We start from the raw sequence: 27,826 nt of genomic DNA, 5'->3' as shown, positions 1-27,826 counted from the left end.
TAACAAAGACACAACACCAAGTGCCTGTTAGGGCACGGGCTCCTCCCTGCGAGACCATCAGATAATCTAAGGCCAACTGGCAGGAGCCTAGACTCTTAATTTACGTCAACAATTACATACTGTTACATTGTTAAGTAGTCCCCCCTTATTCATTGGGTCCCCCAGCCTGCTAAATTAGAAAAGGCTATCATGTGAGCAGAAGGGTTAGTTCCAGGGCAGAAGGTTGTGTTTTTATGCCAGTGACCCCTCACCCACTGAGTTATCAAACAGGAACTCTGTCCCGGATATCTGCCATGTCCGTTAGTTGGATTTTGAGTAAAGCAAAAACGTCAGTGAGTCCACATTGTTACTTCATAGGGCACAGACTGCCAGCAGCAAGGCATCCCACATCATCCGCCATGTCATCATGCCCCAGTGGCGGTGCTAGGTGCTTTGCCACCAGAGGTGTGATGACACAGCAGATGACGTTTTAGAGAACATGAGTTCATCTCGGCCGCACCATCCTTACTTGGGACTAAAATTTATACGACTTTTTAAATTTGTCTAATTATCAACTGCCTACCCATTGCCATCGAGTCAATTCTGACTCAGCAACCCTATAGAATAGGGTAGAACTGCCCCACGGGGTTTCCAAGGAGAGCCTGATGGATTCAAACTGCTGACCTTTTGGTTAGCAGCCATAGGACTTAACCACTACGCCCCCAGGGTTTCTAGTTATCAACTGATACCTACTTATTTGTATATTTGTTTTCTTAGGTATATTTATGAGACTTAATAATTATTGTTAATATTATTAACCTATTAATAATTAGTAGTAATTGACTTAATTATTAACTTAATAATTAAGAAATAATTATTTCTGTTAAATTTTATCTGGTTCAATCCTTTTGAATCCTGATTCCGTGAATTCACTGTCCTTTCTACCTTTCGGTACTGTTCATAATTTTTGATATATCCTTTGTTATACACACATTCAGGTTGCTGGTAAAAAGTTAAATAGGCGAAGCCATTTCTGGATGCTGCGTACAAAGCTAGGGCCCAGACTTAACGTGCTGTAGATTCTTGGGTTGCTGCTAGAAACTTCCCACTTAAAGGGACATTTCTGTCTTCTTGAATGTAAGCTCCATGAAGGTAGAGACCTAGCTGTCCTATCAGTGTACTCTGGCACCTAGCGTGGTGCTCAGCATGAGTGGGTACTTAGTCAGCTGAAGGAAAGACTTTATCATCAATGTTTTGTTGTGCTTTTATTGTAGTTACCTTTGCATCTAGCTCGTTTTTTTCCTTCACGTTTTCTCCCTAAAAGACTTCATAAAAAATCTTATCAATTGTCACAATACATGTAAAATTGGGCAGATTTTAGGGATTTGTCTCAGATGTGAAAAAAGCATCTGGTTTGACAAACAGTGTTTAACTGGAAGTTCTAAATAGAAGCATCCTTGCGTCAGAAAGAGTGTTCATTTGGTTTCCCTGAGGCACTCTCATCAGAGGTGGGTTAGGTCCTTACTCTCCGTGAGGCCTCACTTTGCTACTGCATGTGGAGTCAGCCTGGGATCAGGTTCAGGTCACCAGTCTGTTGTCTGGGGACTCCATCTTTATTTGAAAGTCAGAATGTTTTTCGGAGACCATTGACCGTAATCCAGCAATATGATTTACACATTCTTTCAGTTTGATTTTAAAATGTGAAGTAACCTGGTTTATCTCTTCTCTGTTACGGGGCTAAGCGAAATATGTTGTGATATAGAAGCTAGAAGTTCTTTTCAGCTTCTGAAAGGTTTTTCCTTGTCCATTTTTTCTTAACTCCCGAAGTGATCACTGTTTCCATCCGTTGGTAGACAGAATTGATGCAGTTTTTTTTCTGGCACCAGGTTTTATACTTGTCTATGAAATTTTGTAATTTGAGAGAAGCATCTTATATGACTTAATATGTATTCTGGAGAGAACTGTAATTATTAATGCATTTTTAAAAAATATATTTCCTGTATTAATATTATCTGTCTTCCCCTCCCAGAGAATGGATCTTGGAGAATGTCTGAAAGTGCATGACCTGGCTTTAAGAGCGGATTATGAAATTGCGTCCAAAGAACAAGACTTCTTCTTCGAGCTTGATGTATGTGACTTTTCCTTAATGGGTTAGATTGTTATCTTTTGCAGGAACGCCCCTGTACTGAGGTGGTGAGAATTCTCTCCCATGCTTTCTTTTAGTATTTTTATAGTTTATACACTTACATTCTTGATCCACTTTGAATTTATTCTAGTCGAAGGAATTGGAGTATGGACCTAGCTTGTTTTTCTGAATAGCTTCCTAGTTGGCCCAACATAATTTATTGATTAATCTTTTCCCTCACTGCTTTGAGATTCCACCTTTATCTTAGCATAAGAAAATTTTAATAGAGTTCTGCTATAATTTATAAAGATAAGTTTCAAATTGTTGTGGTCGTGTGCCATTGAGTCAATTCCGGCCCCTAAGGACCCAATCTATAGGACAGATTAGAACTGCTCCATAGGGTTTCCTAGGCTGTAATCTTTATGGGAGCAGATTGCCAGGTCCTGGTAGTGTGGTGGTTAAGAACTCAGCCAGCTGCTTCTTGGAAACCCTAAGGGGCAGTCTGCTATGTCCTGTGGGATCACTAAGAGTCAGAATCGACTCGAGGGCAACGGGTTTTCTTCGGTGGAGCTACTGGGTGGGTTCGAACTGCCAGTCTTTCAGTTAGCAGCTGAGTGTTTAACCGTTAGGCCGCCAAGTAAAGGAGTTAATTATCTATGTCTTTGTCGTTATGGAGCCCTGGTGGCACAGTGGTTAAGACCCGTAGCTGCTAACCAAAAGGTCAGCAGTTTGAATCTACCAGCTGCTCCTTGGGAACCCTATGGGCCAGTTCTCCTCTGTCTTACAGGGTCGCTATGAGCCAGAACCAGCTCCACAGCAATGGGTTTGGTTTTGGTTTTTTGTGGTTACAGATAAAAGCTTTTAAATGATCCTTATTGGTTTTCACTTTCAAGAAATGCTTTAATTAACCATTTTTAGAATTAGATGTATGCTGGGTGAATTTATGTTCTTGATTAAACATATTGTTTTGGATTAGTTGTGTTCCCCTAGAGTGAGATCTGAAAGCCAGTGTTTAACTTGAGAACAAATTTTAAAATGTACTTTTAAATGAACTATTATTTAATTATAGAGCTATTAACATATGACTGATAAATGTCTTTTAATGTAAATATTGGATTGGGTCTTTACAGCGTATACACTGCTAAAATTATCAGTGGTTTATTCTTTGAAAAATAAGGCAAGTCTTCCTGATGATGAAATTTAATTTGAAAAAGAGAAAAACTATTAAAAATGATCCAAATATTAAGAAATAAGTACTGTTAACATTTTGTGTGTACCCTTCCAATTTTTTCTGTGTTGCTTCATTTTACGTAATTGGGGTCTTACTGGCTTTAACGTTTTGCAACTTGATTTTCATTTACAAATGAACCAGGAACGTTTTCCCACATCATTAAGTATTCTACTAAAAACTTCTTCAGTGACTACAAGGCAGAATTTCTTAGTGTTGGAACAAAGTTTAGAGTATCTACAACTTTCCACCATTCTAACTAATACACTATGAAGAACACCTTTTGATATTAACCCCTCTGTATCTCTCCGATTACTTTCTTAAGATAAATTTCTAGAAGTAGTATTACTAAGTCAGGGCTCTGTTTTAAGGCTTACTGATTACCATGTTGCCCTTTATTTATTTATTTTGTTTATTGTTGAGAGTATACACAGCAGAACATACACCCATGAACAGTTTCTACGTGTACAGTTGAGTGACATCCACGTTGCCTGTCTGTAAGGGCTGTACCTGTGTGCACTTTGTTCAGCACGGTGTAAAAGTGACCGTTTCCTCATTGTCTTCTTATTCCTGGGAATTATTGATGTTTATTCTTTGCCAGTGTGACAGGTGACAAATAGTATTTTGGATTCCATGGTAGTATTTTAAAAAACAAAGTGTAATGTATGAGTAAAAGGTATTTCTGGATAAGACAGTTTCTAATTGTCTTTCAATTAACCTTTTTAGGCCATGGACCATCTGCAGTCATTTATTGCGGATTGTGATAGAAGAACAGAAGTGGCCAAGAAAAGATTAGCAGAAACTCAAGAAGAAATTAGTGCTGAAGTCGCCGCAAAGGTCGGGATTTCAGTTGTGTCATTAGTACAGAATGTGGTTTTAACTCACTGCTATTTTTTTTGTTTTATTTTAACTTCTTATTTTGAAATTGTAAATTCACAGATTTTCTAATCGAATTGTGTGTTTTTAATGTTGATTTTCAAGTGTCCTTTTTATGTTCTCCCCAACTCACTACTTTTTAAAAATGTTTTATCGTGGACTTACCTTACACAACAGGTAGAAAAGTACATGGAATCCCAGTGGATCCATCCTTGAGTTTCAAAAGTCATCAGTTTTCTGCTTATACTTCATTATTTTAAAGCAAATTTTAGATGTTATATTTCACCTGTAAAACATAGACACAATATCACATCCATAAAGCTAACAGTAATTCTTTAGTATGATCTAATAACCAGAATGAGCTTTTTTTTTCCTTCCTGTGTAGAGTTGATGTGTTCTAATCAGGATCCAAACAAGGTCACTACATTGCATTTGGGTGATTTGATGATTGACTTCTTCTCATAGTTACGTTTTCTGAAAATCTAGAATGTGAGACAGTTACCGAGGTAGAGCTCTGAGGCAGCACTGAAGTGTGGTGTTTGGATGTGTATGAAAGGGAGTCTCTCGTTTCAGAAAAGTGTTCTTTTTAGCCAGCCTTTTCTGAAAAGGCCTCTGAAGATGGGAACTATAAAGATGGGCATCCGATACCGCATGGTTGAAAGAGATTCGTAAGCAGTTGGTGGAAAAAGATGCTGTCTTGGCTATCCATCACTGCAGAAATGCTCTGTAACTAACCACCTCAAACTCAGCAGCTTAGAGCAGTAAATACTGACCCAGCCCGTGAGTCTGCAGGTCAGCGACTTAGGCGGAATTTGACCGGGCAGTTATTCTTGTCCCAGTTGGGCTGACACTTGTCGTTCGGTCAGCTGGAAGATACTGGTGGTGTTCTTGTGGTGGTGACAAAGATATCATGCCCAGCCGTATCAGTCCCTTTCAGGTCTTTCCTGGTGTCATCTTTGCAACCATCCTCTTAATCAAGGCAAGTTACATGGCCAAGTTCGGAGACAGAGTAGGATGGCACTAAAGTTACGTGGTAAAGGGCATGGATATAGGGAAGGGTCACGAGTCTGGGCGTTAATGATAGATGTCTAAAGAAAAATACCACTTTTTGGGTAAAGAGGTAGAATAGTGATAACAGAGTTGAGAATCTCTTTGAGGGAAAGAATATCTTAGACTGAATATCCTGCCCAAGCTGAGGCTGGAAAGGAACAGTTCTTTTGGGATCAGCAGGCTCCCAGACCCGGGGAGATGAAGTCAGCCTGACTCGAAACACTTGACGTCTCACCAGTGCATTTGGGACATGCTCGGGAAGCATTGTTTATGCTCGTGTTGCTTAGGTGACTTTTCTGAGCATTGCTGAAATATTTTGAACTTTGATATTCTTCGTAGTTTATTCATGATCTTATTTTGTATTTCCTTCTAGGCAGAGCGTGTTCATGAGTTAAATGAAGAAATTGGTAAATTGTTAGCTAAGGTGGAACAACTGGGAGCTGAAGGCAATGTGGAGGAATCCCAGAAAGTGATGGATGAGGTGGAGAAAGCACGGGCGAAGAAGAGAGAAGCCGAGGTGATGAACTTTCAGTGGTGGTAGACGACAGCCGTAGAACTTGTGCTTCTTTCTTTTTTATTTTATTTTCTATTGTGCTTTAAATGAAAGTTTACAATTCGTCAGTTTCTCATACAAAAACTCACACACACATTGTTATGTGACCCTAGTTGCTCTCCTTACAATATGACAGTACACTCCTCTCCACCCTGTATTTCCCGTGTCCATTCAGCCAGCTCCCGTCCCCCCTGCCTTCTCATCTCCCTTCCAGACAGGAGCTGCCCACATAGTCTCATGTGTGTACTTGAGCGAAGAGTACTTGTACTACTTGAAGAACGTATATTTGACTGGAGAGTCCTAAAAAAGTATTTTTAAAGGATATTTAAACCAATACAGAAATATTTAAGTGGTGTGTGTCATACTAATGATTGTGTTCCAAAATTAGTTGTTTTTTGTGAAATTTGGGGCCATCAATCTGCTGATATCTATAACTGGTAAATGAAATGAACTGTACCAATCAGACGCACACACAGACACACTCTGCATGTGCACGGTCACTGGTACTCATCCACCACTGTACCCCCACATAACCATAGCACTCCCTGACCTCCGTACAGCCGGCCAGCACTGTGGGAGCCTCCAGTCATTCCTCCTCCCAGCACAGGTCAGAATCGAATATCCTACAGGCAGAGTCCTATTTGTTTGGCCTACCTGATGTTTGTAGAAATTGAATGCCTTCGGATGGAGTTGTTCTCTGCCCTTTGCCATAGTCTCCACTGCTCCCAACTATCACACTGACCTGCTTGACAGTAATCCTCACGGGCCCTGCAGATATCTGAGCTAGGGATCCTCTTGCTAGGCAGTGTTTCCTCTTAACCCTGAGCACCCCTCTCTTTTTTTTTAACCTCTCACCAGTGTATTTTGGATCTTAAGAGGGCAGAGGGCAAGGCCCGTGTGGCAGGGTCAAAGAAAAGAAAGGAGCACCCTCTCAGACTACTTGGAGTGTGAGTTCTTTTCCTTCCCACCTTATGTCCTGGTACCTACCAGCTGCTATTCAGATTGGAGGGGGAGGCGGAATAGAGGGAAGCCACCTTAGTACCTCTTCCATCATCCCACCTTTAGCACCTGACGGTTAGTGCTGATCTTCACAATACCCATGCAATAACGGTGACCCTGAGAGAGCAGGAGGAAGAGGAAAGCCCAGTACATGTTAGATGGTTTTCACAGGAAGGGAGAGAGTGGAAGGAAAGCTTATTATTCACAGCGTCGCATTCCCTACCCATTCTTAGTAACTTGGTCACGTAACGACTTTGCTCTTTGGTTTTGGTATCAAGGTAATGCTGGTTCATAAACAAGTTGACAAGAGTTCTCTTTTCTAAAAGTGTTTTTTGTAGGATTGGCATTACTCCTTATATGTTTGCTAGAATTCACTAGTAAAGCTATCTGGGGTTGAAATTTTCTTTGTGGGAAGGTTTTTTTTAGTTAAGAATTAATAAATTGATAGTTACAAGGATATTATCCAGGGTTTTTTTTTTTTTTTTTTTTTTTGAGTCACTTTTGGAAATTTATCTTTCACAAAATCTCTAAATTGTCTAATTTATTGGCATAAAGTTGTGCTCTTATTACCCTTTTGGAAACCCTGGTGGCCTAGTGGTTAAGAGCTACGGCGGCTAACTAAAACGTCAGGAGTTCACGTCCACCAGGCACTCCTTGGGAACCCTATGGGGCAGTTCTCCTCAGTCCTATAGGGTTGCTATGAGTCAGAATCAACTCGAGGGCAGTGGTTTTATTATCCTTTTTAGTGTCCGTAGAATCGATAGTAAAGTTTGCAGTTTGTCTTCTCTCCTTTTTTTCTTGATGCAGCTAGCTAGATGTTTACTAGTTCTATTTTTCTTTTCGAAGAACCAGCCTTTGATTTTATTGTTTTTTCCCTTCGTTTGCCTTTTTCTATTTTGTTGATTTTTATGTTTATTATTTCCTTCCCCTTAGTTTACCTTAGGAACCCTGGTGGCACAATGGCTCAGCGCTTGGCGCTAACTAAAAGGTTGGCGGTTTGAACTGACCTAGTGGCTCCATGGGAGAAAGATGTGACAGTTTGTTCCTGTAAAGATTGCAGCCTGGAAAACCCTGTGGGGCAGTTCTACTCTGTCACATGGGGTCACTACGAGTTGAAAATCTACTTGATGACACCCAAAAATGACAACTTTAATTTGGGTCTGATTTGCTCCTATTTTAGCCTAATACGGTGGAAGGCTAGCTCATAGATGGTAGATCTTTTTATGCTCTAAATTTTCTTCTAATCACTGCCGTAGCCGTATTCTACATATTTGCATACTTAGTGTTTTCATTTTCATTCAGTTCAACGTTTGCTAATATTGCTTGTTGTTTCTTCTTAGACCTATGGATTACTTAGGAGTCTGTTGTTTAGATTTTATGTATTTGGTGGTTTTTTCCACATATTTTTCTGTTACTCATTTCTAATTTAACTCTCTTGTGGTCAGAGAACGTCTTTTGTGTGATTTCAGTCCTCTTAAATGTACTGGTCCTTGCTTTATGGCCCTGCATGTGTCTGTCTTGGTGAAGGTTCCATCTGCACTTGAAAAGAGTGGCGTTTGCCTTGGTAGATGGAGTGCTCTATAAATGCCAGCTGAGTTGATAGATTTGGTGAAGTCGTCTGTATCCTATTGATTTTCTGTCTACTTGTTCTAATTACTGAGAGAAGAGTGTTGAAGTCTCCAGTGATAATTGTGGATTTGTCTATTTCCTTTCAGTTTTGCTTCATATATTTTGAAACTCTGTTAATAGATAAATATACATCATTTAGGATTGCTATATGTCTTTTTGATGAATTAAACTGTTCATTATTATGGAATGTCTCTCTTTATCCTTAATACTGTCCCTAGATCTGAAACCTGCTATGTCTGGTAATAATATAGCCACTCCAGCTTTCTTGTAAGTTGAAACTTTATACTATAAACCCTAGAGAAACCACTAGAGGGAAAAAAAAAAGTATCTTAGTCTTGACAATTTGAGATTATGTAAATATTCTGTTTTTCCTTAAACTTTGATTGACAGCTTATAGCATCTATTGATGATTTTTTTTCCTCTGAAGGTATTGACTCCCTTTTAAAGAACTTTCTTGTAAATTCTATCCAGCGATTTCCACTTACATCTGCTTAGCCAAACCTTAAGTGAAAACTTGAAAATGTAGTACTTTAGCTGGGCATGTTGCTGCTTCAAACAAAAATCAGGCTTCTTTTAGTAAGGAAAAAGGGAACAGAGAGGGGGCTTGTTGGAACACCCACCAATTTATTGTTCCATTAGTGAAATTAATATGAATAAAATGTTGAGTACAAGACATGTTTCTTTCTTGTCCAACTACTCAGTGGATGTCTCACTGTAAGAAGACATTCCTGGCTACTCTGCCAGCAGCCAGCAGGGGGCTTTCTGCTTCCTGGACCCTTCACTGGTGTGCAGTATTGGGGCTGCTAGGGCTCGTTTTTATAAAAGTTATAGGAAACAGAACATTCTGGAACCCTGGGAAAACCTTTTCAGAAAGCCATATTTTGTATCATAGTAACCAAAAACCAATTGCACTTGACTTGATTGCAACTGGAGGCTGTGATCTTTCCCAACCACTGGAGAGGGCCTAAGGACAGATGGGGTGGTTGAGGGGGATCTAATTTGCATAACAACATGGCCATGCTTTTGTGTATTCTTTAGAAAGCATCTTTGTTATTACTTCATAGTGTATTTTATTGTGTGACTCAATGAGGTTTACATGATCAGTGTTTTTCTCACTTTTTATTTCTGTTTAGGAAGTTTATCGGAATTCTATGCCAGCTTCCAGTTTCCAGCAGCAGAAACTTCGAGTCTGTGAAGTCTGCTCTGCCTACTTAGGTCTTCATGATAATGACAGACGACTGGCTGATCACTTTGGGGGTAAACTGCACCTGGGATTTATTGAAATAAGAGAGAAGCTTGAAGAGCTAAAGGTACATTGGTAATTTCTATCGCTTCTTGCTTTAATCCAATTTCCCCGCGATTTAGCCACTTGTTATTTTGATCTGTGTTGGTTGTCTTTTTGTACAGTTTTCTTGTGATTCAGTTACATTTAGTATCTGTTAACAAGTCATGCTGAATAGTATAGGATTATAAGTAGGCATACCAGCTAGTTTTATAAAAGAAGCAGGCTTTTAAATACTGTACCATTTTTCTGTGAGGTAACGTTTTGTGTTGGCTGCAACACTGAATTGGGAATCTTTCAAACTGGGATCTAAACTGATTCCATTGTACAGAACACCCTAAAATTTCTACTGTTATCTTTCTTTTCATTTAAGGTAATGTAATACTCTATTCGTTTTTACTTTATAAGAGGATTGAGAAAATGGGTCAAATATCTATTTGAAGTAGTTTGCATTTCTTCACTAAACAGCAAATTTCTAGAACCTCTGGTTTCTGCCTCCATTTCAGAAAGGACAGATAAGGAAACCTATAGAAAAAGGGCAGCACAGTCCTTACTCATCCGCCAGCTTCTTTTGAGGGGGTGAACGAAACAAATATGGAGGGTGTTTTGGAAGAGGTTAAACATAAGGCAGAGTCAGTGGATATAAATCAGTTTACCTTTCAATAGTCTGATGAGGCTCTTTAAAAAAAAAAAACAAATTACAGTGCTGTGGAATTTTGTCCTGAATTGAGGACTGGCTCAAAGATGAGAAACACTGAATAAATAGTCACTTTTTGTGCAGTTGTCACTGGAACTACCCAAGATCCATAAAAAACTGTGGAACCAGAAAAGCCTGGGGAGTCTCATGCATGGAGTCAGCAGTGAGCACTCTAAAGTATAGTAATCTCCGGTCCCTAGTAGCTAGGGTGGTCTCAAGTAGGTTTTAAAAAAGTGGCAAAATGAGTTCGACTGTAGCAAATGTTTGTGCTCTAAGTTAAAACTCCAAAAAGGTACCTACTTGAGAGTCTTTGCAGATAAAGACCTTGCCACAGAACTCTTTAGCATGTTACTGGCATTTTTAAAAGCAGCTTCAGGGCAGTACCTGAAAGTGGCAGAAGACATTTCCTTGTTGAAAACTAGAGCATTGTCCTTAAAAAAAGACAACATGCTGAAAAACATTCAGAGGAGAAACAGTTTATAGAAATGATTTGAAATGTTATTAAGAAGTCATGGAGAAATGTGAAAATTTATAAATTTTTCAAAAAAGGGGAAAATTTTGGAAATCCCAGACTTGTAAGCCTAATGATTGTATCTAAAAAAAAAAAAACTTCAAATTGAATTATTAAACAGATTTTAATGACGTGTGTGCTGTATTGGAGACCAGATGTGGTGAGTTGTAGCATAGAGCTCATTAAGAACGGAGCCGGTAAGTATGCTCCTGACTTACTGTTTGAACTGTCTTTGTTTTTTAAGAGAGTAGTAGCTGAGAAGCAGGAGAAGAGAAACCTGGAACGTCTGAAACGCAGAGAAGAGAGGGAGAGGGAAGAAAGGGAGAAGCTGAGGAGGTATGACTCATTAGGGGACCCGTCCCACTATGAGAGGTGGACTGTCTACAGTGGACAGAAGTGATTGAGACCAGATTTTAGATGTTACTAAATCTGCTATAAGGAGCCCTAGTGGCACAGTGGTTAAGCGCTCGGCGGCGAACCGAAAGGTCAGTGGTTCAAACCCACCAACTGCTCTGAGGGAGAAAGACCTGGCAGTCTGCTTCCATAGAGATTATAGTCTAGGAAACCCACTGGGGCAGCTCTGCTCTGTCCTGCAGGTTCGCTGTGAGTCTAAATCGATGTGACAGCACACAACAACAGGAATAAATCTGCTGTGAGACCTGGGAAATTTCTGTTCACTTTTTTAAAAAGGTTGCCATGCAGAACAGTGTTTGTACACGTATATTAACTTGTGGTTGTCTAACTTTAAGTGTGGTTTTCTTCAGAGTACGTGGGGAGCCCTGCTGGCATAGTGGTTAAGAGCTCAGGCTAGTAGCCAAAGGTTTGACAGTTCAGTCCACCAGTGAACAAAGTGCTTCCCACCTGTGTGTCTTTTCAGATTTATAACAGAGCTCTTTTCTAGTCCTCTGATTTTTATAATGGGCTACATTTGTACCAGGTTGGCATAGAACTATTTTGACTTGTATGATATATTTTATACGTGTTGGTAAAAAGTGTTTGATTTGTTGATAATTTTATATTGAACTTTGATTCGGTATTCCCTCAACCCTGAGACATCACCATAAGAAATGCATTAATATTCATTAATGGATAAACTCATACAGTTTTTCATGTTGAAGCTGTCTACAGGCCCTTCTGAATCACTTTTAGTCACTGGCCACTAAATTGTCTAGCATCGTGGTGGTAGCGTCCCCCTAACTCATGTTGACAACTTCCTACACAGCCTTCGGAGGGACAGGTGTGCCAAAGAGGTTTTTTACCTGTGTTTCTTATTCATGGTGTTCCCTTCATTGTATTACACATCCTGGGAAATTAAATACCTCTCTTCAGAGTTAGCAGGTGTTGTGCTTAAGATGATTAAAATCCTTCACAATAGGTGACTAGGTCAGGCCAACTTCACCCGAGCTTTGAATGTGTTATACTTGGGCTGTTTCAGGAGGTTTGAACTGACTTAGTTTGTGTTACAGGCTTGTAACAGGTGACCTTTTTTGGACTGTCTGTGACAAAGCAAAGCTGCCTGGGGCTGTCTTTCCTTCTGGGGATGCTGTCATTCCTCCATTTACTGTAGATTTTTATCTCGGCTTAATCTCCATGCTCTTGTAGACATTAAGCTTTTATGGGAACATTGCCTAGTGTTGTAATATTTAAGACAATATAAATGGTGTTTTAGTCACCTTGGAAATATAGGTTTAAGTTAGAATTGCACCGCGTTTGGTGCCAGTAACAAGTGATTGTACTGAGGAGATGGTCAAATGAGAAAACAGCTCTTTGCAGGACAGTATTTCAAATTTGTAGGTGTGAGAAGGTACGTCACACCTTTTCTGCTTCCCAAGTGGCAGGTTTATTTTAATATCGATTATAAAATGTAACCGTTTTCCAGAAATGTAACAAAATATATATATTTACAAAATCCATTTATCTGCTTTTGACCTGGAGGTAATGTCATAACTAAGTGTGGAAGATGTGGAAATTGCAAGGCAGTGCACAGTTATAGAAGATGGAGTTCCAGACTTAGTACCCAAAAGGATAATAGTAAAAATGACTGTTCCTTAGTGAGTGCTTATTGTGCGCCAGGTGCTGTTCCGAGGAATTGACCTGTGTTAGTTCATCGAGTCTTTACAACTGCACCGTGACATTTATATCCCTATCCCTCTCTTGCAAATGGCACACTGAGCTGAGGGGGGATATCCTGTCCAGGCCTCACAGATGGTGGGTGGCAGAGCCAGAGGTAAAGCACAGAGCTGCTGAGTCCAGGGTCATGCTCTCAACAGAAGAGCCTCTGTGGCTTCCTGGTAGCCAGACTATTAAAAACCAAAACCAAGCCACTGCCGTTGAGTCGATTCCGACTCATGGCGACCCTATAGGACAGAGCAGAACTGCCCCATAGAGTTTCCAAGGAGCTCCTGGCGGATTTGAACTGCCGACCTTTTGTTTAGCAGCCATAGCACTTAACCACTACGCCACCAGGGCTTCCAGGCGCCAGACTATTAGCCACTGCCATTAAGTGAGCGTGAAGTCACCATGCACTGGGAAGGGAGCATCGCACTCCCTGTTAAGGAACAGGTCTTACAGGACTGAGTTGGTGCTCCTTTCCAGAGGGAGAGAAGAAACGACAGGGGCAGAAATAACAAAGAACTTTTTCCAGGTTGGGAAGTGGTTTCTGGAGGGTTAGTGAACTGTGATGTGCTGTGTTTTAGCCACCCCCCCCCCGGGAGCATATTCTTTATCACCTTAGTTAAAGGAGCGCACAGGGCAGAGAAGGGCCTACGGTAGAGAAGTCTGCAGGGTTTAGGGTGCTTTTTGGGAAATTTTGTGTGTATAAGTGTATGCCTTATATTTATAAAATTAAGAGAAAGATGTGATGATCAGGACAAATAATTTTAATGACACCTTGTACTGTTTTCTCACTTATTTTTTATAGTCATTTTTCTAAAAATAGATATTATTCTTTTTTAGGTCCCGATCACATAGCAAGAATCCCAAAAGGTAGGTGTTAACACAAGATAGGTATAAGTAGTGAAGCTGTGTTTTTCAAAGATAGCTTTTATAGATGAAATGTTTTTTAAAATTAATAGATTAGTACTGTATTTTTTTTATAGTTCAAGTTTGAGTAGTATCATTTGAGGAGAAACTGATCAGAAGATACTTTTGGACTACAGTTTAATCAGAGTAAGATTACATATAAAAACCAAATAGTGCCCTGGTATTTAGGGAAAGCTAAGAGAGTCAGTGTTTGTCAAAGAATAAATGCCAGGACTTAGAACCCAATATTTTGACCCTAGTCACACAGTTTTATATTGTAAATTTTTTTATATATAAAAGTTTTTTTTGATGGTAAAGTGTATACATAATATGAAATTTACCATTTTTAAGTGTATAATTCAGTGGCATTAGGTAACATCCAGAGTGTTATGTAACCTTCACCTCTATTTCCAGAATTTTTTCCTCACCTCAAACAGAAACCATTCTACTTTCTGTTGTTGTGAATTTGCTTATTCTAGATACCTCATATGAGGGGAATCATTCCATGTTTGTCTTTTTGTGTCTCATTCAACCAGCATTGTGTTTTTAAGGCTCATCCGTGTGGTAGCATGTACCAGAATTTCATTCCTTTTGCTCCACAGTTCTTTCCTCTACCCTGTCTGCTCCTGTATAGTGAGTGATGACACACCCTCAGAAATTAGTGTTATTACATGTTTGTTTTGTTAACTCTGAGAACATCTAACGTGAGTACGGCATCGAGAGCGGTTAATAACACACGCCATGTCCCAAGCTGTCAAAGAAAGGAAGAGGGCCTGTAAAAAGCCAGGGCACGGATGTAAAATGTAGATGCTCTTCATAATGTACTTGGTAGCATCAAGAAAGAAAAGAAAATTTCACAAGAAAATTTAATCTTTAGAAATCATAAGAACAGTAGGACGTAGGAATTTTAAGGTAACGCAAATATAAGGAGCACTAGCTGATGACAGAGTCTTCTAGGTTTGGCTCGGCAGCATCGTGAAAATTCCAAAATCCATTTTTAAGCGTTTGCTGCTGGGGGCGGTGGGGGACCCACCACCTTATGCTTCTGTTTAAATGTCTCTTAGTACTTTTTTAGTCACTCTGACATTTCTGCTTCAAATGCTATAAAACTAAAGGATATTAACGAATGATACCAATTATGCCAGTTAATATGTACTGTTCAAGATAAGAAGTAGGAACATTAAATGATGGTACTGCTTTGTTTACTGATTAAGCTACTCCCTTTTTTTTTTTTTGAAAAGATATATTTGGACCAGAAATTTAATTTCTATACTCTAGTCCCAGATCAACGATGGTAAGGGTTGTGAGGATGGCGCGGGACCGGGCGGTGTTTTGTTCTCTTGTGCATAGGGTCGCTGTGAGGCAGAACCGGCACCTCTTACTATTCCAGTAGCTTCTTAACTGGTCTCCCTGTTTCTGCAGTTACCCACTCCCGCTTTCCACCTTAGTCTGAAGTCATGTTTAATTTCTGTTTTAAATCCTATTATGAAGTTATTAAATATACCAGGAGCATATTTTAAGGTAGATTTCTCTGACTTGGAGTAGAATTGACATGAAATAAGACTAACCTATTGCTGTAGAGTCGATTCTCACTCATAGTGACCCTGTAGGACAGAATACAACTGCCCCATGGAGTGTCCAAGGAGCAACTGGTGGATTCAAACTGCTGACCTTTCGGTTAGCAGATGTAGCTCTTAACCACTGTGCCACCAGGGTTTCTGAAATAAGACTACTGAGGGATAATTTCTCTTTAAAGAAAAGGCTTTAGTAAATGAGAAATGTAGTGTTAAAAAAAGAAAAAAACAACTAAGCGCTGGCATTTATCCAAATCAAACGTTGTCTTGTAGATCCAGGTCCAGAGAACACCGCAGACACCGGTCTCGTTCAATGTCCCGGGAACGGAAGAGAAGAACTCGATCTAAGTCTCGTGAGAAACGCCACCGCCACAGATCCCGCTCCAGCAGCCGCAGCCGTAGCCGCAGCCACCAGCGAAGTCGGCATAGTTCTAGAGATAGGAGCAGGGAGCGCTCCAAGCGGAGGTATTGATGTATCGATGAGAGGATATGGAACTACCTTTATATTTAAGTTGGAATATTATTGATTTGAAACTTGCATCTGGTGATATGTACACATTTGTGTGTGTGGGTGTGTGATGTTTTTTCCCTGATTATGTGGGTAGTTAAGAAGATACTTAAGAACCAGAGTAAGAAATTGGAATTGATATGTGCAGAGGTTGTTGCTTTTTTCTGCTTAGTGTGTCTTGGAAAAAAGTGCTCTATGGGTAAATAATTTTAGATACCAGTACTCTTAGAGTTTCTACAGTATGTATTAGGAAATTAAGGGCTCTGAGAAGTCCTTTTGTTAAAAAGAGCTCTTTAGCTTTGTTTGACTTACTGTTTTCCAAGCTTATTTGAACTGGTGCACTTTGTCAGAGCAGACACATTCTGGTCTATTCTTGTCTAATCTGCACTGTAGATATGCATTGTTGTATACCTTTAGCTTGGCAGGACAGATTCAGGATCTTGAGGGAGCCACAAGACTTCTTTGGCATGAAGAGCCTGAGAGGCGCACTGTGCGCAAGCGCAGGGTGAGGCGGTAGGACCTGAACATCAGAGAGAGGATTCGAATGTGGAGGAGACACTTGACACTCAGCGTGCATATAGACCAAGCTTCCAAAATTCTCCGGGCACGTGATGGCCCTTAAGCCAGGTCATTTCTATGGGATGTAAACTGTGCTTAAAGTTCTTTACTTGACAGCTATTCTTAAATATATATGTGATAAACATTTTTTGAGTGCCTACTATCTACTAGTCTTGAATTTTCTATGTCTTACCCCCCATAAAGTCTGTGATAGAATCCACAGAAAGCTGTTTAAATTTTTCCAATTTTTTTGACCCTCAACTAGCCATTCCCAGAAATCACTCATGAGTTGAGTTGGTTAATATTCAGTCAGTAATTTATTTCTTATATTCTTGTTCTAAATAGTCCATAAGATGGCTTTAATCGGTAAGAATTGTATACTTTCTACTGACTAGGCCTAGTAAAAAATAGTAAGTATAACATAGTTCAACAGCTTTGTTTAAGTTGCTTTCAGATATCCAGGAGGCAAGTTGTCATGTCACTGACAACAGCAGATGGGTATTAGACCACATGTAGTACAGAGTAAACTATATAGGAGTCTAGATAAGGCAAATGCCAGAATATAAAAAATAGTTTCAGGTAGTAGGTAAAACTTAAATACAGTTCATTTGAATAGGTAAAAACAAGTAGGAAAAAGATATTCCAATAGAGTGACTATCATAAGCAACAGCATAGAAAAATGAGCAGAGAATTTGTAGAGGACACAGTTCTTCAAAGTGTGATTTGTAGACCACTTGGCTCACACTCTTAAAAACTGCAGATTTTGGGGACCACCTTCAGTGCATTTAAAAATGCATTTTTAAAGTTTTCCATGAGTCTCGCATGCACTAATGTTGAGCATCATTGTGCTGGGTGATGGGCGTCTAGACAGTTTCTCCCATGGGCCAGCCCAGCTGCCATTGTTTCTGGTATCTCTGAACTCTTCAGTGTCTTTATTGGTGGTGGGGATGGAAGGGGAGAGGGGGAATCCCCCTCATCTTCTGTGATTGTGTTGTCTTAAACCCAAATTTATGAAGTTGCCCAGGAAAATTTTCCACCATACAACATGACACTCCTCACATCTGATGTTTTCAGCATGCTCATAAAGGGGATTATTTTTGTAAAACTATTAAAAGTTTTGTTTTTCTCAAGAGCTCTTCTGATTTTTTGACATTCAAATTATTCTCGTTTAAAGCATTGTTTTTGCCAGACGTAAGAAGATAATTGATATTATAATCTATACGTTACTACGTGTAAGATAAAATCAAGTTATTTCAACATATTTGAGTTTAATTTTTCAAGATAGAAGTCCCAATTAAACCTTTCATGTTTTGTTGGTCTCCTGCCCCGATTCTGAAATACTGGTCTGAGGTCGGTGGATTCTTCTTGTGACCTTCCCCTGGCAGTGAGGACCATCTGAATTTTTCTGCCTCCTGTTGTGTTCAGACATGTAAAGTGCAGATTTCAGAGTTGGACTCCTTGGGTTCAGTGGCCTTGGCCAAGCAATTTAATTATCACCCTTCTCTTTCCCCATCTACGAAGTAGAGCTAGAAAGAGCCCTAACCCCCGCTAGGGTCAGGGAGTTGTAGTGAGATGGTACCTGGGGGCTACTCATCCGCCACGTGGAATACTGGGCTCCACAGAACTCTAGTTGACGCTCCTCACCTGTTTTTCAGCCGTCATTACTAACCTCTGGGGCACCAGCATCTAGTGTCAGCTTCTAGGTGTCATCTCATCTCTCTCTCCCTCTTTTTTCCCTTGAAAAAGGGTATGGTTAGGGCTAGTGTAACCAGGTCTGCACTGACTGATTTTTTTTTTAAGCACATTATTTTAAAATTAAGTTTATTAAAATCTTAGTTAAATAGAATGCTCAAAGCGTGGCATTATTTGATCTTTAAACCTTTTTGGTTCTGATGGTCCTTAACTATATTTCTAAAACTGGATGCAGTATTATTTTTTCCCGTCTCAGAAGTTGAACTTGTTCAGGTTCTTAGTAGTGCTTTAGATCCCAAGTCTGAGCATGGCTTAGTGACATAATTACGTAAAAGTACCATGTCACCTGTAAAAAACCACGTAACTGTAACATAGTGTTGCTGCTTTATTTTAGATGTTGGGAGTATAGAAGATGCTGTGTTTATTCTGATCCCATAATGTCCTTTGGTTTTCCAGCTGACTGAATTTCTGATACAGGCCTGTAGTGTTGTTGTTACCTTTTTCATGGAACTTGGGAATGGGAACGGAGCAGTCGTTACGATTAATCAGGACTTCTTATAGTCTGATTGCCTCTCTCTGTCTTCCATTCTTGGTTTTTTTTCTGTTGGGCTGAGTGAGCTCACTCAGGAAGAATAAAGGTGATTTAAAAGAAATAATGAATGGTTATTGAAAGCCATATCGCTAAGTAAGTAGTTCTGTTTTCAAAGTGTTGCCTGCAGGCCACATGTGGCCTGTGACCTGTTTTTGTACAGTCAGCCAAAGATGAATAGTTTTTACGTTTTGAAAGGGGTGTTAAAAAAGAAAACAAAGCAAAGAAGATGAGGCTACAGAAACCTGAATGTGACCAGTGATAGTGAGGCCTAGGACGTTTACTGTCTGGCCCTGTGCAGAACAAGCTTGCTGACGGTTCTAATCCATCTGCCGGATGACTCTGTCCATCCCATAGCATCTCCATTCTATTTTTTATGTATATATTTGATAATAGTTTTTACTTTTTAAGTTGTCATCTGTGTAGTTTCATATTGAGCGCGTTTTTACTGACGTGAGAGAGAGATCTTTGGTTGCCCTGAGCTCCTGAGACGAGTAGTGTAGCTTATGCTCTGACCCTTGGCCCTGTGCGGTCACCTGCCTTTGCTAGTGCCCTTATCAGACCTGTCAGAAAGCCGGCTCCTCCCTCAGTCTCGCTTGGCTGTGTTCTCTGTACTTCTTCAGTTACCAATAGCCTAATAATTATCCTCTTCCTTCATCTGGGTTTTGGGTTTCCCAACATATTTTGCTCCTCAAATTAATATTTTTCAGATCCTCAAAAGAAAGATTCAGAGACCAAGACATAGCATCACGTGACAGAGACAGGAATTCAAGAGACAGATCACCTCGTGACAGAGATCGGAAAGATAAGAATCGGTCCTATGAGAGCGCTAATGGCAGATCAGAAGACAGGAGGAGCTCTGAAGAGCGCGAAGCAGGGGAGATATAGTAGCGGAGTGCCTGGCCTCAGTCCTTAAGCTTCCTCTGAGTTACCTACTATTGTTTAGTTTACAGCAGTTCAGGGCATACATCGAGCAGCCCAGACACCGACCCAGCTAGGCCAGACGGACCGGGTCTGACTCCATGGGAACGGAACCGGCTTTCCTTGATGGAGCCGAAAACGACATCCATAGTTTCTGGTGACCCTGTAATACGATTCTGAAAGGATTCTCTGTTCACAGTTTTCTATAATAAGACGCCGATCTCTGATTTCTTCTTTCTAGTAGGAGTGATAGTGAATGAATTGTTACCTGCCTTGGGCTTTTTTTGAACGTTTGTAAGATGCTGTCTTCCTTTCTGGTCCAAACAGCAGCCGCTTTGGGATTTTTTCCTTTTAATTCTTCCTGACTTTTGTATTCTCTAATACCTCCGCCCTCCACTTGTGAGAGAAAAGGGGCAGGGAAGCAATATAACTTGTGCTCTAAGGTTCTCTTCCCATTATGAATTACTAGCTGATTACAGTTCAAGCATTTATACTGGAATGTGTGCTGGAGAAATTGAAAATGTTGGATTTTGTTTTCTTTTGTGTTTAACAGTGCCTATTTAGAGCTGGAAGTTGAACAGCTGTTGCATTACATACTTTTGCTTTTTTATTGAAATTTTGAAATCAAATATGTCTTGATTTTCTGTTGTATGGAATTGCTATATGTTCAGGGTGTTCTGAGGGGGGAGGGGGCAGGGACTCTTTCGTAAGCACTTGTTTTATTTTGCGTGTGGAGTATAAAGGCTACACCCTTATTGTAAAAAGTAATAATAAATTGAAAGAAACAATCACCACCACCATCATTAAACTGTAACTTGTCTAGTCAGTTGTCACTAGAAATGTTTGCCGCGGGCATTTCCCCTCTCCTGTCCCATCATGAACAGGGACTTACTGGGCATGGCACCCCAGGAAATAAGTACAGACTTGCCAAGATTCCCCAGGAACTGTTGCTCCCCTGGGTCCCCGTGCTGGCCGTATGCCAGCTACCCCAGGGCTGCCTGTGACAGCCACTGCAGACAAGGACTGGGCCTGCAGAAGAAATTGGTCTGTTTTGTTTTTTCCTCATTCAGAAAAGTGAAATAAAAACACAGTGTAACCAACTAATGAGACTAGCGGTTTCTGCATTGAAGAGCTGTAGACCCACCAATGACTTAAACCCTATCACTGGTGAATCTAGAAAGCCTGAGGGAAAAAACACATTATGTAATGACATTTGTGTCTGTGAATATGATGAACTAAGGTCTCTTTTCACTACTCGTTTCTGCCTTTGATCCCCAACGTTTGACAGATCTGACGTGACAGAGAAATGCAGACCTCAGCAAGAAAGACGAGCTAATGTCAATCTGAGTAACATCAGATCCACCTCTAAGAGGGACACTCATCAGTGCTCCCCAGCGTACCCAGCTGTGCCTCATTTACGGAAACTCTCCTGCCCTCTCTGGGTCCGCATGTTAAACTTACAGAGGTTAATGGGCATCGATGATGGCCCATTTCTCTTCTCCCTTTCTTTCTTTGGTTGCAGAGAAACTTTTGTATATCAGCTTTGTTCCTGGTGGTCTGCCGCGCTGTCCTAGAAAGGGAAAGTCCAACAAGCACTTAGAACTTGGAGCCCTGGGTGGGGAGTGAGAACCAAAGGTTTGGCGGTAAGTGCGAGGAAGAGTGTCTCGGACCTGACCTGTCAGAGCCTGTGCATATCCGGGTGAGATATTTAACTCTAAAACATGACTGAATTGTATGTTGTAGCATCATTTGTGCAGTTGGAACTAATCTTTGTTCTCTGCCTAATCATAAATGATTGGAAAGTATCACACTGTCTGTTATCAGCTCCTGCTGTGTCTGTGAGTTGGGGGCAGTCAGCCTGCAACACACCGTCAGTCGAGAGCTCGTGAGGGATGCAGTCGTCCCGGGCTGTGATCTCGCAGACCACTTCAGCAGCCCGGCCCCTCAGTGAGTGACCCCGATGGGAATCTGTTTAGAACACTTCCATTGCTTAGATGCTTCTAGTACATAGACTTTGGGTAAACAGTCTGTATATTTTTAAATCATCCTTGAGGCAGGCCAACCACTCTAAATTAGAATCATAAAGTCTCGATACCCGTTTCTCTCTCCTGCTGTCACACATACACGTGATTTTTGGTACTTCTGTGTTACCTGGTTACTGTGCTAGAAAGTGTAACTGAGCCTAGTCACATCTCATCCTCTGGAGGTGTCACACTCAGTGTTTTCCTCAGTAAGACCATACTCCCCCAAGGGTCCTTTGCTGACCTGGATCAACAAAAACATACAAGTAGGCTTTTTTTTTTTTGTAAGAAAGACTTTGCTACCTCTCACTATTGAGCTTGAAAGCAAGGTTTGACTTACGTTTATCTTTTCTAAACCCTATTTTAAGAGTCCTTATTTTAATAAGCTATTTAATAATGGCTCTTTCAACATTATTTTAATAAGCTATTTAATAATAGCTTTCAACATGAGCTGTTTAAGCCAGAGCAAAAAAAGCTTTTTTAGGCAGAGTTCCTCGGATACGGTCTCCGAACTATCTCAGAATTATGAGAGATACATGGATGACCAGTGAGCATCTGAAAAAATGCTAACCATCACTATCAGGAAGGTGCCCATTAAAACCCCAGTGAGACGGCACTGCACATCCGCCAGAATGGCCACAAGTAAAAAGACAACACGAAGTGCCGAAGACGCGGAGCAGCCGGAACTCGGGTGTTTTGCTGGTAGGGACGCAAAGGTGGTACAGCTACTGTATAAAATAGTGTGGCAGCTTCTTGTAGATGAAACGTATCCTCGCCATGTTGCTGTGTGCCGTCAAGTCGGTTCTGACTCATAGCTACCCTGCATGACAGCAGAACTGCCCAGTAGGGTTTTCTAGGCTGAAAATCTTTATGGGAGCAGCTCACCACGTCTTTAGTCCTTTGGAGCCTCTGGTGGATTTGAACGTCCGACCTTTTGGTTAGCAGCTGAGTACTTAACCATTGTGCCACCAGGGCTCCTTGCATCCTCACCATAAAAAAAATACAGCCCAGTAATTCCACTTCTGAGAGAAATGAAAATTCACATCCACACAGTGGCTCGTATTGGAATGTTCATAGCAGCGTTATTTGTAACAGGCCCAGATAGCCAAAAACTGAAGACAAGTGAATTATTACCATCAATTAGAGAGTGAAGTAGTTCAATTGTGATGTAGCCCTACAAAGGGAAGAACTGCTCCTACATGGGGCAACATGAATACATCTTGGAAATTTTGCTAAAACAAGTTGCCTTTGAGAGCTCAGAAGAACAAGCCAGTGCAGGTGGCGACGTCCCTGGGCGTGAATGCCAAACATTGGGGCTGTGTAACGTTCCCACTTCCGTCACGTGGAGAAGGAAAGCCATGCTTGGAAGGAGAGTCTGAAACGTGCGAGACTTTACCTCAGTGGAAGAAAGGATTACAGGCTGTAAAAGATGTCACAGGAGTAATTTTGTAGTTAGTTGTTCTCAAGCCAGGCTGCATATACATCAGAACCTATTGTGGACCTTCTAAAAAAGATCTGATTGCTGTTTTTATCCAAGTAGTACGGTTTTCTTAGTACTGAATGGTGTACGTTAAAAATCAGCTCCCTCAAAACCCCATTTCTGTTCTTCGGAGACAAACATTTAAACAACTTTTTAGAATTATATACAGTAAAGTACACGATCTTAAGTGTACAACTTGGTGAATTTTTACATATGTGTACACTCACCTCCAGCCAGATCAAGACGTAGACCATTTCCAGGCGCAGCGGTTAAGAGCTCGGCTGCTAACTAAAAGGTCAGCAGTTCCGATCTACCAGCTGTTCCTTGGAAGCCCCATGGGGCAGTTCTGCTCTGTCCTGTAGGGGCGCTGTTTTGAGTCGGAATCGACTCGGCAGCAGTGGGCTTTTGGTTTTGAATGTTCCTGGGGTCCCTTCCAGTCAGTGCCCCCCTACTCCCAAGACAGCTGTTATTCTGACTTACATCGCCACTAACTAGTTTTAAGGCAACCACTTTGTCTGTTTCATTTAGTGTTTGTCTTCATATTTCTAAATAATAGGGTTATTCTGCTATTTCTTGGTTTGCTAAGTTTTGACAGTAGCTGTTAGCTTCCTGCTGCCTTACTGCCCTTCCTTACCAAGTGAAGCTTTAATGATTTACACATTTCCAGGCCTCCAGCAACACATCCATCACTCATCACCCCTACCCTGACCAGGGTTCCCATTCTTTCATCCAGAATGTCGATTCTCTACTTAGAATGACAGTAAAGTACCAGATGCTGTTTGTTGTTCGTTGATTAGCACATCCTGTCCCTATAAGGGGAGGACTTTAAACCTCCGCACCTTTGTCCTTAAAACTGGAGATGAGAACACTAACATCTCCCTCAGGGTTGTGAAGGTTAAAAGGTTAAGATAGATAATGTCTGCTTCCATCAGAGGAGCAGCGACCCTCATTGCCTGGACCCAGTAATGCATCCCTTTGGCCATTTGGGTGCTTCTGTAATGTGAGGTTTCCCTGAGGTACAGACTGTACAGGAAAGGCAGGATAAATGTGTGATTCTTACTATTTACCAGTTTTTGGTGTTCTCCAAAGGTGACCAAATGAACTTTTTTTTTTAATAGTATTATGATTTCGTGTATTGAAACATCCTTTATATGTTTCAACTCATGACAGTTAAGTATTCCAATGTTGAGCCAGGGAAAGCCTCTTCAAGTCGGTCCTTAGTTCTCTTGATGTGACCCTGGTACCTTGCTTTCCCTACCAAACACAAGTGGTGTTTTAAGTTATTCCAGAGCTTAGGAAACAAGAACTCCTAGGTTCTTTTAACAAAGTTAGCATAGCATTAAAAGTCAATAAAATAACATTCAGAAGAAAAAACTTAAGAACAAATAATTTTAAATATTGTTGAAAAAGATTAACATGAAATTTTGGCGAATAGCTTGCGGCAATATATATTAAACACCCTAATTCTACCAGCTGCTGTCAAAGTCAGTTCTGACTTAGGGCAACCCCATGTATTGCAGAGCAGGACTGTGCTCCACAGGATTTTCAGGGCCGTGACCTTTGGGAAGATCACCAGGCTCCTTTTTATTAGATGAGCATGACTGCAACATCCAGGGACTCCAGAAGTAGCAGCTGCCGGGGGTCCTATATACAGTTGTCAAAACTCAATGAACTGCACACTTACAGACCTCATTTAGCTTGACTGTACAATATATTGGTATTTCAGTATAAACTGGGTTTTTTAAAACAACCTTATATGTTTATGCTTTTAAAAAACATGGCTTTGAGAAAGGATCCGTGACACAAAAAAACAGTAATCCCTGTTGGAGATGTATGTTAGCTCTTTTGTCTACTTACGTCTTCTACTGTCTGTATCTCCTACCTTCTCATTTTTATTTTCCATCTCTCTGAAATGCACTCTGGGCTGTTTTCCTCAAATTTATCTTCCAGTTCACTTTATTGTCTCTTCAGCTCTTTCTGTTATTCAGCCTGTCCGCTAGCTGTTAATATCAACAACTGTATTTTTCATCTCTAGAAATTCTCTTTGGCTCTTGAAAAATTGTCTGGTTTTTGTTTTCTTAGTCGGAACACTTTTCCATGCCTTTAATCTCTTATGATGAGCCTACCGGTGAGGACCCCCAACAGTGGATTATGGGGACACCCCTACAGAGCAGTTTGAATTGGCTTCTGCTAGGTTCAAGGGTGTCAACAGCCTAAGCAATCCTGATGCTAATTTCTCTTGGAGGTTTCTCTAGGATGCCGGTAGCCTAAACTCAAATTCTGCACCAGCGGGGACCCAGACCTAGAGTTTCATGCTATCAGTGGAAACGTTTTTCATCTGGGGAGGAGAGGAGCGTCCTTGTCATCCCCTGTTGGCACATGACTTTTTCTAGTCCACCCTTTCTAATTTTGCACCTTGTGTTTATCCAGGGCCAGAGTTCCCATCCCATATAAGCATGAGAATAGCCCAGCAATCACCAGACTAGAGCTTCCCCTCCTGCATGGACCAGAAAACCAGTTCACAGGCTTTCTTGTCTGGTTTTCAGTCCTGTCTTCAGGGTTTCTCTTTCCTATGAGCGAGCACAACCAGACACGAACAGTTATCTTGCCTGCATCAGCTGTCCCACAATGTTGAAAAAATTTTAATTGTGAAATATTTCCAACAATTGGTTTTTAAAGTTAACAACTGTGCTGGATGTTGCTGTTTTTTGACTCAGATTTTCTATTTAGCTGGTACTGCCTTGAGCACCGGAGATGAGAGGACAGCCGGTGACATTACACCTAGGCCCAGCGTGAGCCAGTGACGTGCCTAAACAGAGAAAACATGCTGTGGTGAGAGACATTTCTTTCTGACAAAAAGCAAAGTAGAAGTCTGTGTCTCCACTTTCTCACCAAAGGGTGGTGCATGTGCCCTAAAATTCTTTGCTGCCCCTTCCACGGAGAGATGGGGTGTACTTCCCTCCCCTTGAAAGCGGGCTGGCTCTGTGACTTCTTTAGAACAATAAAATGTGACACTGTGACTTAATTAAGACCAGCCCTTAATTAATGTAGCTCACACCATCCCGTCTCCACGACTCCTCCTTTTTGGGCTCCAGCTGCAGTGCTATGAGGAAGCCCAGGCAGCCATGTGGAAACACACAGGTGGAGCAAAACCACAGCCCCCAGCAGGCAACCAGCACCACATTGCTAGCCATTTTGGACCTTCCAGCCATCCCAGTGCTTCAGGCAACATGACTGAAGCAGAATCACCTGGTCAACCCACAGAATCACAAGGGAAAAATACATGTTATGGGACAAAGAATTGTTAGGCAGCAACAGAAACGGAAGCAGTGGATGTGTCATGGGTGTCTCCACAGTCAGGCCTCACTCCCCCTGAAGGCCTTCACCCAGCTCCCACTGAAACCGTTTGCTCGGCAGTGTGCTGGAACCGAGAGAGCATGGCCTTTGGAGGCACAGCACGGGCTTTAACTCTAGACATTCCACTTTCTAGCTGAATGATTTTGAGTGGTATTGAAAAGGCCAGGTGAGAGATTTGTGCACACTTGTTCCCTACAGACATACATGCAGTTTCTCAAGGCACAGACACGGGACACACGAAACAGCACACCCAGCTTCCTGCCCACGGGCAGTGGTGGAGGCTGAGACACCCACCTCTTTACATGGGGCCAGAAGTCCCCATCACCCTGTGTAGTGGTGGGCACTGTCTCATCACAGACCCTGCACCCCTTTCCCCAGATCCCTACGCAGTTCGGCACAAGCTGCTGGTCCAGGTGCACAGCCAACGTTCAGCCGGGAGAAAACAGGAAAGGCGCGTTTGTGCCTGAGCACTAAGTCTGCAGGTGTGGGCTCCTGTTGTTTGCTGGGGTCTCTGCAGGCCCTCTGGGCCCACTCTGTCAGTCTTTACTGTGAAGGCCCTTCCCTGAGCCAACCTGCAAGGCCCCTTCGGGCTGGTTGTCCCCACAGCTGTGGGGAGAGCACTGCCTGGAACCCTCTACGTTTCTCACTCAGGCCCTCGCGTCACGGTGACCTCGCCTAGCAAGCTGTGATGTCTCCTCCGGTACCCGCCTCAGGTGCCATGCTCTGGGCCTGGTCCCTTGCAAGCCTCCCTCTGCAGCCCTAGGCCAGCTGTCTGGCAGGAGGGACACCCCCTTTCCTCTGGGCTGGCCACGTCTTTTCTTCTGGGTCTGCGCGTGGGGACTGCTGGAAATGCGGTCACCGCAATGTTGTCCTCATCTCACCATCCCAGTGCACAGCCAGCAGGCCGCCTGCTCCAGGAAGGGGCGTGCGTACCGAGCAGGCGTGGGGTGCGGGGGACAGCCGCTTTGCGGACGGAGAGGCCGAGGCTCAGGAACACAACCAGCCACCCCTACGCCGCTGAGCAAACCGGCTCTGGGGGCTGGGGACCACAGCCTCCATCCTGCACCTGTGGCCTTCTCATTGGAAGTCCAGCTCCCGCCGCGCCCACCCTGCTGCCCGGCTCCCACGCGGCCTCTCCGGGGCCACGGTGCCCAGGGCCAGGGTGAGCCCTCTGAG

General features: G+C 41.8%; 1 protein-coding gene across 11 annotated transcripts in view; it reads left to right on the top strand.

Annotated features, from left to right (window-relative positions):
* Positions 1–20,614, top strand: part of LUC7L2 (LUC7 like 2, pre-mRNA splicing factor) — a 47,783-nt gene extending 27,169 nt beyond the window's left edge. For 9 of the 11 annotated variants that reach the window (XM_003420214.4, XM_064289670.1, XM_064289669.1 and 6 more), the window contains 8 exons: positions 2,009–2,107; positions 4,059–4,169; positions 5,632–5,775; positions 9,573–9,749; positions 11,174–11,265; positions 13,885–13,914; positions 15,798–15,989; positions 19,582–20,614. In XM_003420214.4, the coding sequence (XP_003420262.1) occupies positions 2,009–2,107; positions 4,059–4,169; positions 5,632–5,775; positions 9,573–9,749; positions 11,174–11,265; positions 13,885–13,914; positions 15,798–15,989; positions 19,582–19,759 (1,023 nt within the window). In that variant the 3' untranslated portion in view covers positions 19,760–20,614. The remainder of the gene's footprint in view (positions 1–2,008; positions 2,108–4,058; positions 4,170–5,631; positions 5,776–9,572; positions 9,750–11,173; positions 11,266–13,884; positions 13,915–15,797; positions 15,990–19,581) is intronic. The other 2 variants (XM_010599773.3, XM_023539171.2) reach the window with 1 other exon arrangement.
* The last annotated feature ends 7,212 nt before the right edge of the window (positions 20,615–27,826 follow it).

Source organism: Loxodonta africana, chromosome 8 (assembly GCF_030014295.1).
Source record: "Loxodonta africana isolate mLoxAfr1 chromosome 8, mLoxAfr1.hap2, whole genome shotgun sequence".
NCBI lineage: Eukaryota > Metazoa > Chordata > Mammalia > Proboscidea > Elephantidae > Loxodonta > Loxodonta africana.
The sequence above is the reverse complement of the archived record's forward strand: the minus strand, read 5'-3'. Positions and strand labels throughout refer to the sequence as shown.